At 26.8% G+C, this 18,412-nt stretch overlaps 1 protein-coding gene across 4 annotated transcripts in view; it reads right to left on the reverse strand.

The window, feature by feature from the left end:
• Positions 1 to 377: 377 nt before the first annotated feature.
• The window catches only part of LOC118446086 (acyl-CoA Delta-9 desaturase), a 38,082-nt gene continuing 20,047 nt past the window's right edge, over positions 378 to 18,412 (reverse strand). Inside the window, exons 1-7 of one of the 4 annotated variants that reach the window (XM_035876355.2) lie at positions 17,900 to 18,158; positions 10,203 to 10,372; positions 3,751 to 4,019; positions 3,386 to 3,516; positions 2,546 to 2,751; positions 2,290 to 2,472; positions 378 to 2,113 (exon numbers count right to left, since the gene is read on the reverse strand). In XM_035876355.2, coding sequence (XP_035732248.1) covers positions 1,756 to 2,113; positions 2,290 to 2,472; positions 2,546 to 2,751; positions 3,386 to 3,516; positions 3,751 to 4,006 — 1,134 coding nt within the window. In that variant the 5' untranslated portion in view covers positions 4,007 to 4,019; positions 10,203 to 10,372; positions 17,900 to 18,158 and the 3' untranslated portion in view covers positions 378 to 1,755. Of the gene's footprint in view, positions 2,114 to 2,289; positions 2,473 to 2,545; positions 2,752 to 3,385; positions 3,517 to 3,750; positions 4,020 to 9,107; positions 9,380 to 10,202; positions 10,373 to 17,899; positions 18,159 to 18,412 lie in introns of those variants that run through there. The other 3 variants (XM_035876346.2, XM_035876336.2, XM_035876326.2) reach the window with 3 other exon arrangements.

Consider the following 18,412-nt stretch of genomic DNA (forward strand, 5'->3'; position numbering starts at 1 on the left):
CATGAACATAATTCTAACTTTATTTGAACTTCGATCACAAACATGATCATTTTGATCTTTTTTATTAAATCCATGTTAAACAACACTCGTTGAGTCTTAATTTCTTTTTGTTGTTTTTTTTCTTTTTTTTTTTTTTTATGTTTACTCGATCATCTGTTATAACATTTATGAAATTTCTGAATGTCATTCCTATGGAAATAAAACAAAATGCGCATGTAAATATATTTCTAACGCATGTTCGAGTAATATAATTCAATACAAATGAGAAAATTATGACGATATTTTTTCTCAATTTAAAAATGTTATTTGCTGAATCAAATTCTTTCAGCATTTAGATATATAAGTATTATTAAACTTAACGTAGATAGAACATTGTTGTCGTCTAGAATAATGTAAATATTCGCAAGGAACGTCTAGCTATTTTTCAGACTATTTACCGTTAGAAAATTACTGAAATGTCAAATAGAAAATATTAATATATCAGATAGGTATATCGAAAATAAGGCAGTTTTATATTTAAATAACATATAAATACTGCATAAACATGTATGCGAATAAAATAATTTATTTGAAAGTATATATCAATCATTATTAGAAGACATTTGTTACATATAACATGCTCCATTTTAATAGACATATAAAAGAAATAAAATAAACACATCCTGTTTACAACAGCTACTTCGACTTATCATAATTGCGCTGTTTTTCCTAGAATCTTCAATAACTTTAGTATAATTCTATAGCACAACAAGTAGCATATTATAAATAATGTATTCATATCGCATAACGATACCCTGTTACTATACTTACAAAGCAGATTGCTATCTGGTAAAAATTTTATATTCCATAAATATGCAATAATTCCGTGCATATTATTTTTAATTAAATACCGAAACTTAAGTTAATCAACAGTATTCGTATACATATAAATAAATGTTTTAAGGCAAAAGATTGATATCAGATTATCAATGAATTGCTAAAATTTTCTTCGAGAAGAACGATCATCAATAAATCCGATGTATGTACAGTAGTCCTGTATAATATGAAGAGTATTTTTTTTGTTATTCGGATAAATTTTTTTATCCAAAAAGAGAATTAAATTCAATACAAATTCTCCAAAGAAAATGTGTTCGGAAGACAATATGGAAATTGAAATAACATATTTTATAAATATTTACAACAACCGCGTATATCATTCATGTATCTGAGAAAACTTCGAAGAACAAAGCAATTCTCTTTCGGAAAATTAGATCGATTTAAAGAAAATTGTTTTTTTTTCCTACTCGAATAAACATTTGGTTAATTCTTCCAGGTAAAAAGTCATCCAACTAAATTCCTATCAAAAATATCATCTACGGAATTATGGGAGAATTACAATATAGCAATATGCGATTTGTGCAAATTAGAAACTAAATGTACGTAAATTAAAAATAGTTCTACTATCACCATTGCTACGTGTTTCAGATTTTTAATTGATGATTTTAACTCACTATTACATTATCTTTTACCCTTTCTTCGATATATTAAAAAATTCAACACTAAAGCTATGATACGTAATATATATGGTACTCGAAAATAAGTGATCGAAAACGAAACAAAAAAGTAACTATACTAGTACGTAAACGGTATAACATTAATAAATGCTAGAATCGACCACTCTTTTACAAGTTTTTTTTTTTTCTATTTTCATGCCGTTTTCTTTTTTTTTTTTGGTAATTATTCTTCGGCGATATTTCCAAACAATAATGACTGATTTTAATCAGATTTTTGTAATATCCTTGCGCATTGAATGTCCTCAGAAATCATATCACGATCATCCCAACCCCAAACAGTATTACTATGCGTGTGTTCGTGCTGACCTTCGGTAATTTCGTATTTTGAGCCATCTCCCGTTCGAGTTGCTCGTTTCTGTATCATTTCAATAGGGACAGTCTTGAGATCGTAAGCCCAACCAAGTTTCGCGAAACCGTCGATGATAGCTGTCGTAAAGTTCATTTTATAGTTGCCCAACTCTGCGGCTTTGTAATCCCACGGAAAGACATGATGGTAATTATGCCAACCTTCACCAAACGCAGCTATACCGACTGAATAACTGTCGGTTGGTGAGATAGAACTGCAAGAAGAAAATAATGATAAAAATTATTCTTTAAGAGATTATATATGCCTACAATGCTAATCCATTGTAATAATGGTTCATTTTTCTCATTAATACAATAATTTTCATTGATTATATTACCAAATGCAAATGGTCCAACTGATTTTAGAGAAGAAATGAAAATTTTTACATACCTGTCATATGGTTTCATACCCCATATATGAGCAGCAGAATTTACGAGCCACGTAAGGTTCAAAGATAAGGTATATCTGAAAAGAGTGAGGTACCAAGCATACATCAATTTCTCTCCCCAGAAATGCCATGGTATCCACGTGGGAATGATGAAACAGAAGAGTGGCATAAGAATGATATAAAGTCTAGAAAAATTAAAATAAAAAGATACATCAATGTCCAAATAAAAATGACAAAAATTTATTGATTAATATTTACCTTCGTTGCCAAACAACTACTGGATCTTTTTCAATGTCGCTCATATCGATCGTAGCACCTTTTTTAATAACGTCAGGATGCTTTTTTAGCATCAACCAGCCAATGTGCGAAAAGAAAAAGCCTCTCTGAGAATTATGCGGATCGGCATCGGTGTCAGTGAATTTATGATGGACTCTATGATCTCTCACCCATTCGTAAATGTGATTCTGTAATATTAACAATATTTTTCACTTAACTATCCTTTAGCAACAAATTCGAACGTTTACACATTTAACATTCTGTATCAATTTACATGCTATAAATGATAATTTGGTTAAATTTTATTTAAACAAATTTTTCATTATATAATCCAATAAAATAATTGATGTTAATAAAATATTTTATTATTTTGATAACTATTCTTTGTTTCTTTTTTTGTTTAATATTGTTCTATAATTAGTACTATTCGGATTGTTCGTAATCCTAATCGCATAGAAAAATTGTATTTCATAAAATTCCAGTTCTAGAATTTTTTCGCAATTCAATTCCGTCACTCGGTATTTTTTATTTTTCCGGAATCTTCGTTAATTGCTTAGGAAGTTGATATTTTTACTTTACACTTCGAAATCCGGAATTAAATATATAGGAGTATAAAAATATATTTTTTCAAACGTTAACTGCCACCCCCTCAATCTGCTTATCGCAAGAATGTACTAGATTAAACGATTAAACGATTAAAAGATTAAACAATTATTAACGGGATCATTAACGGGATTATTAACGTTTCTCACGGGATCAGAATTAAATGGGCGAACCTTTTGTTATTACATATATTTGTATGTGCAAGTATAAAGTACTTACTTGGAAGGCTACCGTTTGACAAATCATTAGAATTACTCTCATAGGCCATTTCGCTTTATAGGACTTATGAGCCCATAATCTATGAGCACCCGCTGTTACACCGAAGCCTGCTGCGAAACCTATAAAAAACGCTGAAAAAGAAAGAATTATCAAAATGATTAAAAATATTTATTATTTTTTTAATATATTTTATGTCTTTGATATTCGATAATAAATAAATATCGTAATGAATTTGTAATTTCTTACAGGACAGTAGAGTAAGAATTCATTATTATATCTATAATATTATCATGAGATTGATAATAACGATCGTTTGAATACCAAAGCTAATCTAAGTAAAAAAAAATCGAAATTCAACGACTTACTGTATATGACCGTGATCAATTTTGCACCGGTAAAACACATATAGAACCCGTAAAGAGCACTGATGTGGAGATAAAGAAAAGCTATCACGTTTCTCCATACAATTTTCCATTTATACTTTGACTTTGATCTTAGCGATTTCTGTGTCTCCAATTTCGGCGTGCTTGTTTTTTCTGTTGTTGACTTTTCCTGAATAAGATTCTGCTGGGACGCTTCCAAGAATAAAGATGCCGAAGTTCCGAACAAGTTTGGTGCCATAATGACGGACGGTCTGAAAAATCATAAATTTATTAATATCTTTAAACTGCATTAGAACGTTTTTTGATATAATTTGATATAATTTGATATAATGACGATATAATATTGATTTTATAAATTTTTAAACGAATATCATTCGTTATAAGATTAGTCGATTTTTATATTAAAATACTAAAGGAAAAAAGGAAAATATCTCTAAATACGAGAAAGAAAGGCATCTTGTTAAAAAGAAAAAAAAAAAGGAACTTAATGATCTATAAACGAAATTAGAACCAATAATGATCGATTAAAATACATTAACGTCTTAAAGTTTTAAGATCCGTTTATTTAAACAAACTGTACATAGAAATCCCACTCTCAAATAACATCAACAGTTAAACGCATATTTTTGAAGACATGTGAAAGCAATTTTCATTGTCAGGAAGACCTAATATTAACACGTGAATGCTTTCGATGGCTTCACCATTCCTCTCTCTATTTATGATAATTCGTTACTACTCGTTTGACTTAAAGATTTCCTTGTCGACTTTCGAATCGTCGTGCATTTCTCTCCTAACAGATCTTCATTCATGAAAAACTTCGAAGTAAGAATGTTATTTCGAAATGTAGAATGTTAATGGTCCCATTTTTAAAAATAAGAAATCGATTTCAAATAAGAATCCGTTACGTTTCTATTTATATATGTTCCCTACAAATTTACATACGTTCTATATAGATGTAAATTATTTTTACGCAATAGTCTAATAGTACAAATAATAAAGAACCATTAGATTTTAAGAAAAATCAACAAACTGTTTCGTGATCGATGTGATAATATTTTTTAATAATATTGGGTTAAGGAAACGAACCTACTCAACGAAAAAAAATTACTATGTATGCGTATATTTATATTGCACCACGCATATGTGTGTGTGTACATATATATATGTATATGTACGTTTCGACAATATGATACTCCGTTAAATAAAGACAGTTTATGTTAAGTTTGAACAATTTTGTATAGCTACATAGAAAAACAAAAAGAAAAGATTCTAACCCTTCGCTCAGTATATATAAAGATGACGAATCATTTTTTTTTTTCAAGCTTACGCAAGAATGGAATATACTTCTAACTTCGGCAATCTCACGTCTACCATTCTTCCTATTGGAAATTCTTCAACATATATATCGTCGATATGAACGCATTTTTTCACATAGTTATGTCATTTTCATATATCATTTTCCACTCGTATTAAAATTCTATTACGGCGAAATAATGGATAGTTCTAAGCCAACGTACAAGTTACTCCACGAATATCTTTCTTCATCGTTAATGGTTTAGTCGCGGATAATCAGAAACTCGTAATCCTAACGATTAACATTGCTTCAACACGAATTTATTTTTGCTAAAAAAACTTATTTCGAAAAAAAAGTGCTCGTAACGACGCACAAATGAAAGAACAAAGAAAGATAGTAGATTTTTCCAATAAATGCAAATAAGATTACGTATGTTTTTTAATTGCTGTAAGAAGAATTTTTAATACGTTTGGATTATAAATGTATATATGTCGACTGGCTCAATTTATATACATAAATATATATATGCCAATTGCCTTGAGTTAGATACATAAATGTATAGAATTTACTTAATCCTTTGACATTAAAAAAAAGAAACAAACAAAAAAATAAGAGAAAAAAAAGAGAAAGAGAGAGCATAAACAGAGCATCTTGAATATTTTCAACAAAATAGAATCAATACATTAGTGAAATAATTTAATAATTTAATAATTTAATAATGCACTGTACGGCGTCTACCGAAGACTGTTTCTGACGTCTCGGAGAGGTCAAAGTTTACAATGGCACATGAAATAAATAACATCTCCAATATGTTATTGTATATGAAATTGCTTAATTAAATTTAAATTGAGTTTATAATCATTTAAATAAATTCAAACTTATCAAATAAAAATAAGAATATCGTTGTCGAAGGATTGATTTTTGAGCTTATTTATCAATATCAAATGATATTATTATTCATTGAAATATTTTTGAAGGAACCGAAAAGAATATGTTAATAATGGGAATAATAAATAAAGATGGAGTAATGATTTCTACGTAGGGACTTGTAAATATATTTAGAAAAAGGAAAAGATAGATGTTGTTTGCGTGACAAGATAGAAGTTGAGTAACGTGATCTTGTTCACTCTGTGTTAGTAGTAAAAGTGCTTCGATTGACGTATAAACCAACGGTATATCGAAGGAGGATGGAGAAAAAAGAAAGCGAGCTGAAGGAATAGATAGAGAGGGACAAGATTATGATGGTGGTAAAAGAGTGGAGCGAGAAAGGAAGAAGGAAGTAAAAGAAGTGAAGTTTCGAGAGATGTAAACGGGTTCTCCAGAAAGGAGGCCAATGGCGCTGTTGAGGTCATTGCCAATCACCGACTGGTTACTACATGGTATCGTACATCGAAGCTACTCCATCACAAATATACTAACACTTTCTTATTGGTCGTATTTTTATTGTAATTTGTTATTTTTATTGTTGAATCATAGACAAGTCTATTTATTGGAATTAGGTTAATCGAAAGTAGACCTATATATAGATATATCTCTTTTTTTTATATAGATATATAGATCTATTTTTCTTTTTTTTTTCAAACTTTTTAATAGAGAAATCGAATTGGAAATTCCAATTTAACAACGCATTGCTATTATATCTTATTAACGATGTTCATTTTAATCAAAATTTTGATCGTAAAAATTCGAGATCTGTAAAGCATATTGATAAGGAGGTCATACGTTAAAGAAGTATTGAGACGAACGGGATGTTTCTTCGGAAAGTGGACGCATGCAATGAGTAACGATTCGAAGAGCGTGGGTACAGATGAAAGTGACCTAATTGTCGATCTCCTTGTAAGGAACTTCACATGATAGTTGGCATGCAATCCAAGTCCAAAAAAAAAAGTCAGACTTTTATTTTTAATTTAATTATTCATATTTTCTAATCCAAATAATACGATTATTCTTTTATGTTTGATAAAAGGCATTTTCGATTTTCATTATATCGGAGTTAATGAATCACATTACGATGCCGTCTAAAATACTCGACTTTGTAAATTCGCAACTATTTCTCATACTTCTCAAACGTGTCCTTTCGCGATCATTGCACAATTCTATGGTGCAAGTGCAATTACTCGAAATTGGAAACCCACACATACTCAAATGTATGTATATATATCTGTATGTGTGTGCATATAGTCATATATATTTACGTACCACGTAACTCATTTAGCGAAGTATGCCTTTTAACGATTTCATCTAAACATCGAATAGCAGCTGACGGATAGTAAAGGCTTTTTTCGACGATCATATGAGTCATCGTCATCTTCGGAACGTGAAAAAAAATGCATAGGAACGTTTTGAAAATTGATACCACAATTCGAAAAGATTAATCATTAATGAATATCCTTTCGTTATTACATTTCTACTATTGAAATAATCTCTGCTATTAAATAATTAATGCTTTCGAAAACGAAAACTTATATGAATTTTAAAGTTAAGTTGATAAAGTTTATTAAGTTCAAAGGACGATTTTCGACGACATTTTACGGCATAGAAAAAAACATTAACATCCTTTATAGCAAAATTTAAAGCAAAATTTTACGATTCTTTCGAGTGTTTAATTTTACTCCAATAAACAGAATCGTACAAGTAAGAAAGTATGTCGAGCGGAAGGATTATCTGATGTATGAAGGCACCGAACGAGAAAACCATCGGGAAAGATTCTTGAAAGAATACGGTCTTTCTGATTTCCTTCTTAAATCCGATAGTTCGATATTTGTATATAAATAACGAAACCATACAATCTATTTAAGAATTATTATTAAAGAAAAATAGTTCACTTTTTTTAATAAATATATAGATATTTTTATATATATATAAACTTTATAATATAATATATAATAAAATAAAAATATAATAACAAAAGATAAAATAATGTTTTATGTTAAAAACTAAAAAATTAATTAATATTAAAATAATTATAGTTAAAAAAGTATTAAAAAAATATACTTCGAGTGACCTACTTTTGGAATAAAACTCGTTTCTAATACAATTAATGATTCTAAATTGTATGTTATATTTCAAATACTTTAATATTTGTAAAACAACTTTATACGACTTGTATTACACTAAATTATTTCATTTTTTTTTTTATTTTCAATGTTAATTTTTATTGATTAATTTTTTCATTATATTATTCACTATTGTACGCTTTCGAAAATAACATATGTGTTGCTATTGTAAATAATGTATATTTATACTATAATATTCCTTGTTTAATAAGATAATTGTATATTTTATATGATAATTGTAATCAACTTCACTTAAACATAAACGAAAATAATATGATAAGGAATTATTATTTTGGATCCTGCAATATTTTAAGACAAAAAATTAATTTAAGTCGAAAAATATTTTCCCAAATAAATTTTTTTATTATTTAACTTTTTATTAAAAAAAATTTTTTTTTCCTTGAGAAACTTTTAAGTGTAAAACATATTTATTCTTATTGACATATATTTCGATTCCTTTTAACTTAACGTACAAGATAAAAAGATGATTAAAAATATGATATATGTTTTGATGTAAATAATGCTAAATAATTATTTATGAAAATGACGAGAACGACGAAAATAATAAAAATGTATAAATTTACACCATTTAACAGTGTAATACACATTTATACGAATGGAAAAAAGGAAAAATGAAAAGAGGTAAAAAATATCCATATATAAATTTCTACAACTATAAAAACAACATGATTAATATTAACAAACGAAAACTTCTCGTGTAAATGTGAATTAGATATGCCTGTCATTTTGATAAATACAATTGTCTAAAAAAATTGTAATTCTACATATAATACTCAATGTATATACATTTACAATGTATATATAATATAATGTATATATATTTATAATGTATATACATATACAATGTTTATCAATAATTATGAAAATATTTGAACGAATCATGTCCTCGGAATAGCCACTTGTTAATGATACAAATGAATAGGTTAAATAAAAAATATAATAAACTAAATATATGATGAAACACTTACAAAGAAATATCGATGATACAAGTATCAAGTCCTCTTGAAATTTCCGAGTAAAAAATACGAAATTGACAAATTATTATCTTTAATAAAAAAAACTCGAATTTTCAAATAACAAACTCGCGAAAATAAGCTTTCTTTAATAATAATCTGGAATAATAACGAACGATTGGAGATACAGAAAAAAAAATGAATGAAAAAGCAAAAGAGAAGACACCCAACGAGACCGACTGGTACGTACCAATGGCAAATACCGAATGATCTAAGTTAAAGGCGAGCTTGCTACAAAATGCCGACGTGCAAGAAAGTACGTCCTACTTATTGGTATTGGCCACTGGATTAAACCACTACCACTATAACGACTACGAAATTTACGGGTGGAAGAGTGAAAGATTATTCACCACTCTTTTTCTTGAATAAAATAATATGAAGGAGAAAAAAAAATAAAAGATCCAGAAACGAGTTAAAAGAACATTCACGTAAAAAAAAGAAGACTGGAGTTTAAATCAATCATTATATAAATATTTATAATAATGAAAAACTTATCATCATAAATTTATTATTGGATAAATTTTATTATTTTTTATCAGAAATATATTGATTTATTAGATTTTTGTTAAATACGAACAATATTGATGCGTATTAGTAATTTTTAATGGAATAAAAGTCAGCGTATAGAAAGTCAAAATCTATAAAAAATAAAAGTACATTGGCATGCAAACAATTTATATTAACATATGACTTACATTATGACGACTAATTACTTATATTTATTATATGCATTAAGAAACAATTTTTTTTAACAATAAAAGAATCTTTCCAAAACATACTAATATTTATATTCTTCTCGAACTCCATTGGGTTTTTTTTTTGCATCTACTTATATTATATACAAACATACAATTATATGTAAATATGAAAATAAAGTAGTAATAACATAACAAAGCTACGGAAAATCTTGTTATTATATATTAATAAAGAAACGTGCGAGCCTAAAAATTACTGAATATTGAACGATAATGATTAATTTATATCTAATTAAATTTACTCTTTGGCATAATTATTCGAAAACTTTTGATTTTGTATAAAATCTATACCTACCCTGACTTCGCTAAATTCGGCTGTACTTATGATATCAAAAGAGCCTCTCCCTTTGATTCAGAAGTGAGCAGCTCGAAGGAAAGATGACATGAAATACCAAGTTATCGAAGATCAACACGAGCACACGCACAATGATGTTGTTTGGAGGTGGAACAATCGTGATATTTTTCCTGAAGACATTCAAGACGCAAGGATTTTAAATAAGTCTAATTAAAATTTATCTTGTTTGGCTATCTCACCGAAAAATAATTGCAAATTATATGAATATTCAGAATACTAGACTACACTCAAGCGTGAATTAATCGAATACTTTACAAAAAATTGATTATATTTTATCATGATTAGAACGTATAATTAACCGATAACAGAATGTAAAATTTGATACTTCGTCATATTATGTAAATTACTGATTTTATATATAAATCGTATGTTAACGTTATGAATATACATAAAAAGTCATTAGTTGAATAAAGTAATCATATGTTAATAAATGACTATATTAAACCTTGTTAAAAAATACATTGATAACAATTTGTGCACATACATTGATAACAATTGAAAACATTTATACACACCTCAAAATAATTTCAAGATGTGCTACACCTCAGGCACTTTGAATAATTCTCATTTACATAGAATGAATAATTATGACTCCAAAAAAATACTGTATATTCTTTGAAGTTTTGAAAATAATGATCAGTAGATTTGAAAACGTATTTTTAATTCTGTCATTATAAAAACAAAATTCATGAATCATGCAATGCACGAATTATTTTAATTGAATTCAAAGTTGGTCTAGTGTGTTCTACTTTATTATAGAAGCAATAAACATTGAAAAAAAATAATAATAAAAGTGAATGTTTTGAATGTTACAATTATTCAGTCGAAGAAAATAATAATTTTCTATTAATAATACTATGTATTTATGAAGCAAGGTTTACGAAAGAAGTTATTTTTAATATTTATAACAATAATGTACGCTCTCAATAAAGTTCATACATTATGGAAGAAAGAGCCTTTCAATGGCAATTCAAATACAATATAAATGACGTACATTTTGAAATGGAACAATAGTAAAGACAAAAGATCGTCGTTAATAACAAGAATTAAATTTTTGTTAAAACTTTTTAATGAAACATTAGTCTATGTTTATATAACATTTATTTCTTATTTTTACGTAGAACAGTTTCTTTTTTCTTTCGTTAAACAGTTTGGAAGAAAAAATCTAAAGAAATAATCTGCATAAACGAAATCAGTTCCCAAAAAATATAGTTCCTATTTAAAAATATAAATAAAATATAATATCTATCTTGTTAGACAATTGTTATAACGATATGAAAATTGAAAAAATTAAACAGAATATAGAAAATATGCAAGAGTTCGTAGAACAATAATTTTAATATTTCCGTATAAAAAAAAAAAATTCTAACAATAGCATCCGTAAAAAAAAAATCTAAATAGGTTAATATATACTTTAAGTAATTCATTATCATATATAATGCATATATTTACGTAAATTTTTTAATTATGCTAATAGAGACATAAAGCTTTGTCTTTATTTCTATGAAAGTTTTACAATAAAAGGAAGTCTCACGGGATTTGTAATGATCTAAAATAAATACATAATATTATACATTATTATTATAATAATTTTCATTTAACAATAAATTATCTTACTAATGATCTTTTTAATATAAAATCAATAAGTTTTAAATTACGAAGAAAAACGTTTATGGATATTTTTATTACTTAAATATATCGATGGAATCGAAATATTTAGAAAGAATTTAGTATCGTCATTAAGATTTAATAGAAAAATGAAAATCGTAAAGAAGCTATGACCTACAAATCTATAGTTCATTAATTCTATAGTGCATTGCTTGAGTTTTTGTTTTTTCTTATTTACACACTTACAAAGAGACAATCACAAAGAGATAGATATAACTTTTTCGTTAGATGGATATTACATTTTATGACATCATTGCTCGCAGATAAACCGTTCGGGTAACACACTTTTTGACACAGAAACAAAGAGGTCGGCGACATTAAAACGAATCGTAAACGAGGTGGATGATTTAAAGATACCAAAAAATACAAGCGAACAAGAAGTGATCGTCATTTTGATCGGTGAAAAATTTATGAGCCCGCTGCTAATGTTCCACTTTATATTGACATTAAAATGTTATTACCTGATGTATATTGAGTATACAAATAAATAAGTTAATTAAATAAAACTAAATCAATTTATTATTTATATAAATTATTTATTTTGTTTGTATGTGTATGTGTATAATAAATACTGAATTAATAAACATTTTGTTGCAAAGTAGGATACCACGTTTAACATGAATAATACGATATAAGATATAATGCTAACACGATGATGTTCATTCTCTGATCATCATATATTTCAACTTTTCATCCTACTCGTGAACGTTTCTAATAAGGACAGAGTAATAAAGGGTAAGAATGTGTCGCGAAAAAAAGAAGGAAGAAGAAAAGAAAAAAAGAATATCTCAAGATTTACCTTTAAAACTTGGCCAACTCTTCAATCAGAAAGGTAATATGCGATAAATATAGTCAAGAAAAGTCACTTGGATGTGTCGAAACATAGGAGACCCTACCTTCCTTTTATCTTATTCATTTTTAGTTGTCACACGTATCTGTCTTGTCAAATATTTGTTATACGCAAACTTCTTGGATAGGACAATATTGAATTTTTGTCAGTTCGAGTTAGACTTAGTATAATTTCTTCAAGGTTTTTTCTTTTCCTTTTACTGGTAATTCTCTTTTTTGTTTTATGATAAAAAATAGAGGTATGTAAATCGAAAAACAAATCATGATCGAACTGAAATTGTTTCCATTTCAAGAAATTTCGGTCCAAGGAATGAAATATTAAAAAGACATACTTTTTCGTTTTCATTTTTAACATTTTTTGCTCCGTTTAAATGTATTAAAATTATCCTGAAATATTTGTCTATTCTTAAAGCATCATACGCGTAATTTCTAAAATATAATCAACAGAACAATTTACAAAATTTTTCCTTTCTGATAAGAATCATTAAAGTTTGTTTCTTTTATATAAATTCTAAGTTTGACATTTTTCTTAAGAATTGTCATAGAATTCTAATCATTTGCATATCTGTTAGTAAATATAGAGCATAAAAGAAAAAAGAAAGAAAGAAAGGAAGCAAAGATTATCACCTAAGTGTATGTTGAAACACTTAAAATCTGTCAAAAGTTAAAATGTATATATTTTACAACGCAATTTGTCGAATTTTATTATACAGCGAATTGACCGAATTATATTATAAATTGGAATATAATAAAATCTTTTTTCTTCAACTTTAATTAAATCATCCATGAAGTCATAGTTTGTTTGTATATGATTGTAATAGCTTTATGATCTTATAAATTATGATTTAATTCTTTTCTCTCTCTTTCTCTCTCTCTCTCTCTCTCTCTCTCTCTATTTTTTTCCTTTCTGTATCTTTTAATATTATAATTACTAATTAAGATATGAAAAAAAGACTGATCCTTTAAATAAGATTAAAAATATTGATAGAAAACCATCAAAGGAGATTAAATCCCTTGAAAATCTCTCTTTGAATAAGAATATTTTGAAAATTGTAAAAATATTTGAAATATCTGTTAGTAGAAATCGAATGATTAACGAGAAATTTGAAAAAATGTAAAGATTAAAAGAGAAAAAGGATGAAGGATTAAAAGAAATATGTTTATTAAGTGTCACATAATAAAAGAATGATTATATTATACGAAATTTAAGAAATGAAGTTGAAGAGTTTCGATATCTTGAGGCGAATAAGGTTATTAAACGGTACCGGCTAGTATAGGAAATGTTTCTTTTCACCTGTCAGGACTTATTTGTGACCCGGTATCATTGAGATATTAACAAATTTGAATAAAAAGATGCTCTACTTTTGAAAATAGTTGTACAGCATCTACATTAACACTTTTCTATTACTATAGCTATAGCCATAAATGTCCCGTTACTTGAAATTATTCTCGATCGCACAACAGCTGATTTACGTTCAATCAATTATTGTCTAGAAATCTGAATTCTTTGAATTAAAGATTTGAGGTCAATATTTCATTTATATTTATATATATGTATTTATATATATATATAAACTCATGAATGAAAATTAAAATAATAAAAGACATTTGATTACTGTCAACAAAACGACTTTACCAAAAATAATTTAATTTCAATATGAATAATTTAAATGTATTTCCAAAAAGAGAATATTAAAACTTTCTCAAGTTTTTGTTATTTTTATGAAGATTTTATAATTAGAAAAAAAAACGACAAAAAAAGAAATAATTTAGAGAGGCATAATATCATTGTAATAAATAAAATAAAATATTTATTAACCGTTAAAATATGAATAACAATAAAAATACATTAATACTATATCATACGTATATGCTATTATATGATTTCAAATGATATTTTAAAATCTTTTGTTAAATAACTAATAATTTTAAATTTGTTTGAAACTAATTATAATCATGTCGTGCTATCTACCATGTATTATTCGTTTTTATGGCAATGGAGAAGAGTTATTTGTTGTGTTACCACATGTGTCCGAGTGTTTGCTTTTTTCCTTTGATAACATTTATTGTTGACAACAAAAATTTGAAAAAACACATTCGATAACAAATAATGACTTTTACAAGATACATGTAACTAATGATCGGATCTATACCGATACTATTGATGATATTCAATCAATTTCAAGAATATACCAAAGTATATTTAAGTATGTAATATCAAATTATATGTATTTATGTAATACCAAAGTATTCAAAGTATCGATACGTATTGAAATTTTAGATACTTGATACCAAATTTCAATAGTGATACTTGAATCGATATCAAATCGAAAACTACACGTTTGATAATTCATTTACATTGATGTATCGATAAATAAACAAACGAAGAGAGCCTGTAAATTATATTCTAAAAAACAAAAGACAAATAATAAAAAACGAAGAATCACTTGCATTTAAATTTTTATAAAAATATCAAATGGTTACAAATACTTTCACAGAAGTATCAAATGAGTATCAATATTTTTTATCAATATTTTTTATCAATATTTTATCAATATTGATCGTATACCTACGATTTAGGTATTATTCGATACGGTATTATTTGATACGGTATTATTATTTGTTGGCTAATATCGATAATATTAATTTGTTATTGAATATGATTGCTATAAGGAACGTCAATAAAAAATTCTTCATTGTTGATTTGTTGAAAAAATATGGATATACATTGATATTCGATATTCACTCGATGAAATAATTCGTATTTCATTTTGTTTCGCGTGTACGGAATTATACAAAAGATAGACCGTATTTATTAATGTCATTATAATAAATACTGAAACATTACGAAAGATCAAAATGAAGGATATAATCTTTATTATTCAGCTTACTGGTAAATATTTTTGTCCATATCTGTTGTTCATTCAAATTTGAATTTCTCTCTAGACTCAGTCGAATTTATTTGCCATTTCTATATCTTTTATTATTCCTTCGAGCTTATTTTACATAGAAAAATATCAATGAGTATGTATATTAAAAGAGTTCGTATCTAACGATGTATTTTTCTTTCTCTATCTCATAACAAATAAGAAAATAAGCAACTAATCAATAATATTTTGCTATTACGATTATTTATACGACGATACTTTGTCGTAACATGAGAACAAAGGGAATTACATGTGAATAATGAAAAATGAAAATAAATAAAATATTATTTCATATTAATAAATGCAGTGTGATAACTCGAATAGTAATTTCTTTCGATTTGAAAGAAAATATATGACTTTGAATAAAATGAGTAGATCAATGTTTGCTAGACGAAATTAATTCAAAAAGAGTATATTTATAAGAGAATATAGTCATATTATTAATTTTTGTGCAACTTTATCCACTTGTCGCATATTTTGATCCATGTAAGTTTCATTTATCAATCAATTATACGTAGCCCCTCTTTATCTATGCTACGACGAAGTATCTCTTGATTGTTCGTAATGATACGTATCCTCGCAAAATACCTCCCAACTCTTTCTGTTATTCTAACGTTGCAAATAGGTCTTTATAATACAGACAAGTTAGATAATGATACTGTTTCTCGCAAACGTTTATACGTTTTAACCAAAACCACTACCTATATATTTGCCGGGTATTATTGCAAAACTCTTTAATATCATAATTATAATGAGTATCCATTTGAGAAAAAAAAACTTTAGAAATTTTTAAGAAAATTATTAATCGATTTTCGACTGATACTATTATATGAGAAAACTATACCGAAAGGATTTACAACCTTTCAAGAACAAATCTTACGGAGTTCTCTGCAATTGCTAAATATATAGCTGGATGTTATCCATATACTCATGATATCTAGAAATAGCTTAACACGATGGTTTAGCGCTGTAGTTTAGCGCTTAGAAGGGACGGAATATTCTACGCACTAACAATGACCCGATCACCAAATTAGCATGCGTGGGAAAATGGTTTCCTACCGAACACAAGTGACAACGTATGCAACTCTACCATTTCAATGAAAAAGGTTCCATTTTTAATAAAATTATTTATAGATAACCGCAAAAAATCATTTTTTTTGTACATTTAAAACCGATTATCTCCAAACCAAAATCATAAATCTCATTTAAAGTATAATTTAATTCATTACTTTTTTAATTAACTAATTTATTTAATTTAACTAATTTAATTCTTTAATTTTTGTTTTAATACATTTTATGGTTTTTTTTTTTTTTAAGGACCAGATTATTTCCTAAAAATTTGTAGAAATGTATAAAGTAATCGCAATTTCAAAGCATTTACGATCGATGTTTGTAGGAAATTTTTTTTTAGAATTAAATTTTCCTATAAAATCTTAAAGTTCGGCCAAAACCCATCATGGGACCATTATCTATATACTAAAAACAATTGTTCATGGTATTGTAAATGGTAAATTAATTGTGTATTACAATATGTCGAATGTATCAGTACTTATTTTGAGATGATTATCACAAAATGACTTTATCATAATCTTTAAATTAAAAAAAAAAAATGTTTATATCAATTTCGAAAGTCAATATTTTTTAGACACAATACTTATCAGGACTATAGCACTTTTCTCAAAATTCCGGGAAATCATCCATGAAAACATAATAAGAAATATGTTTGATGATTTGTAAAAAAAAAATGTTAATTTTCTTGAAAATAATGCGTTTAAAAATAAAGTAAAGAAAGAAAATATAATTTTGTGAAACAATTTTTACGAAAAGAGAAAATTTTTTTGAAAAAAAGAAAAAGAAGAAACGAAAACAATCATTATGTTTTCACTTTTTATTTTTCCTTGAATGTATTCTTGAATACATTCAAATATTTGAATATGTTAAAATAATTTGATTATTGTAATCAGGAAAATTTATGATGTAAATTTATTAGATGGTAAATAGCCTTATTTCTGTACACATGTGAAAAAAAGAGAAAGAGAAAGAGAGAGAGAGAGAGAGAGAGAGAGAGAGAGAAATAAAAGAACATAACTAATTAATTAGACAATAATTGATCTTAATTGTTTTCTATATTTAAATTTTGCATATTTAGTATAATAATGATTTTTGCAGAAAATCTACATGCAATATACGCACCAAAATGTCGACGAAATGTTTTTCGTCGATGTGAGAGAACACTCCCGATCGTTTTGCGAAGAATCATGAATGAAATCGTCGTTCGTTTCTTCTTTCTTTCCTATATCGTTCAAATTACTCCAAAAAAATCTTCGTGACGATGTTTTAAAGGCTGACACTTCGATGAAATTCAATCGTTATTTCGAATAATAAAGTAATATCTTTTTTTTATCAGAATTACTTAGGTTTGTTACCTATCCGTTTTACTTTCTATCTCTTTCTCTCTTCCTAAAACTCAAACGATTGATCCGAAACGCCGTTAACGCCATACACGGCCTTCTTGAGAATTAAATTTCTCGCTAATGCGACGTTCCAGGATAAGAGAAAATCAATAATAATGATGGAGTTTTAGAATTATAAGTTATATGGTGCTGTTTGCATTGTTAAAAATCTTGTTAAAAATGGGGACAAAAAAATGTAATTGATTAAAACCTCCTACATTACGTTTGTTATTAAGTGATTTTTTTTATTCAG

This window comes from Vespa mandarinia, chromosome 8 (genome assembly GCF_050613455.1).
Source record: "Vespa mandarinia isolate Hongniang chromosome 8, ASM5061345v1, whole genome shotgun sequence".
In the NCBI taxonomy this organism is placed as follows: Eukaryota; Metazoa; Arthropoda; class Insecta; order Hymenoptera; family Vespidae; genus Vespa; species Vespa mandarinia.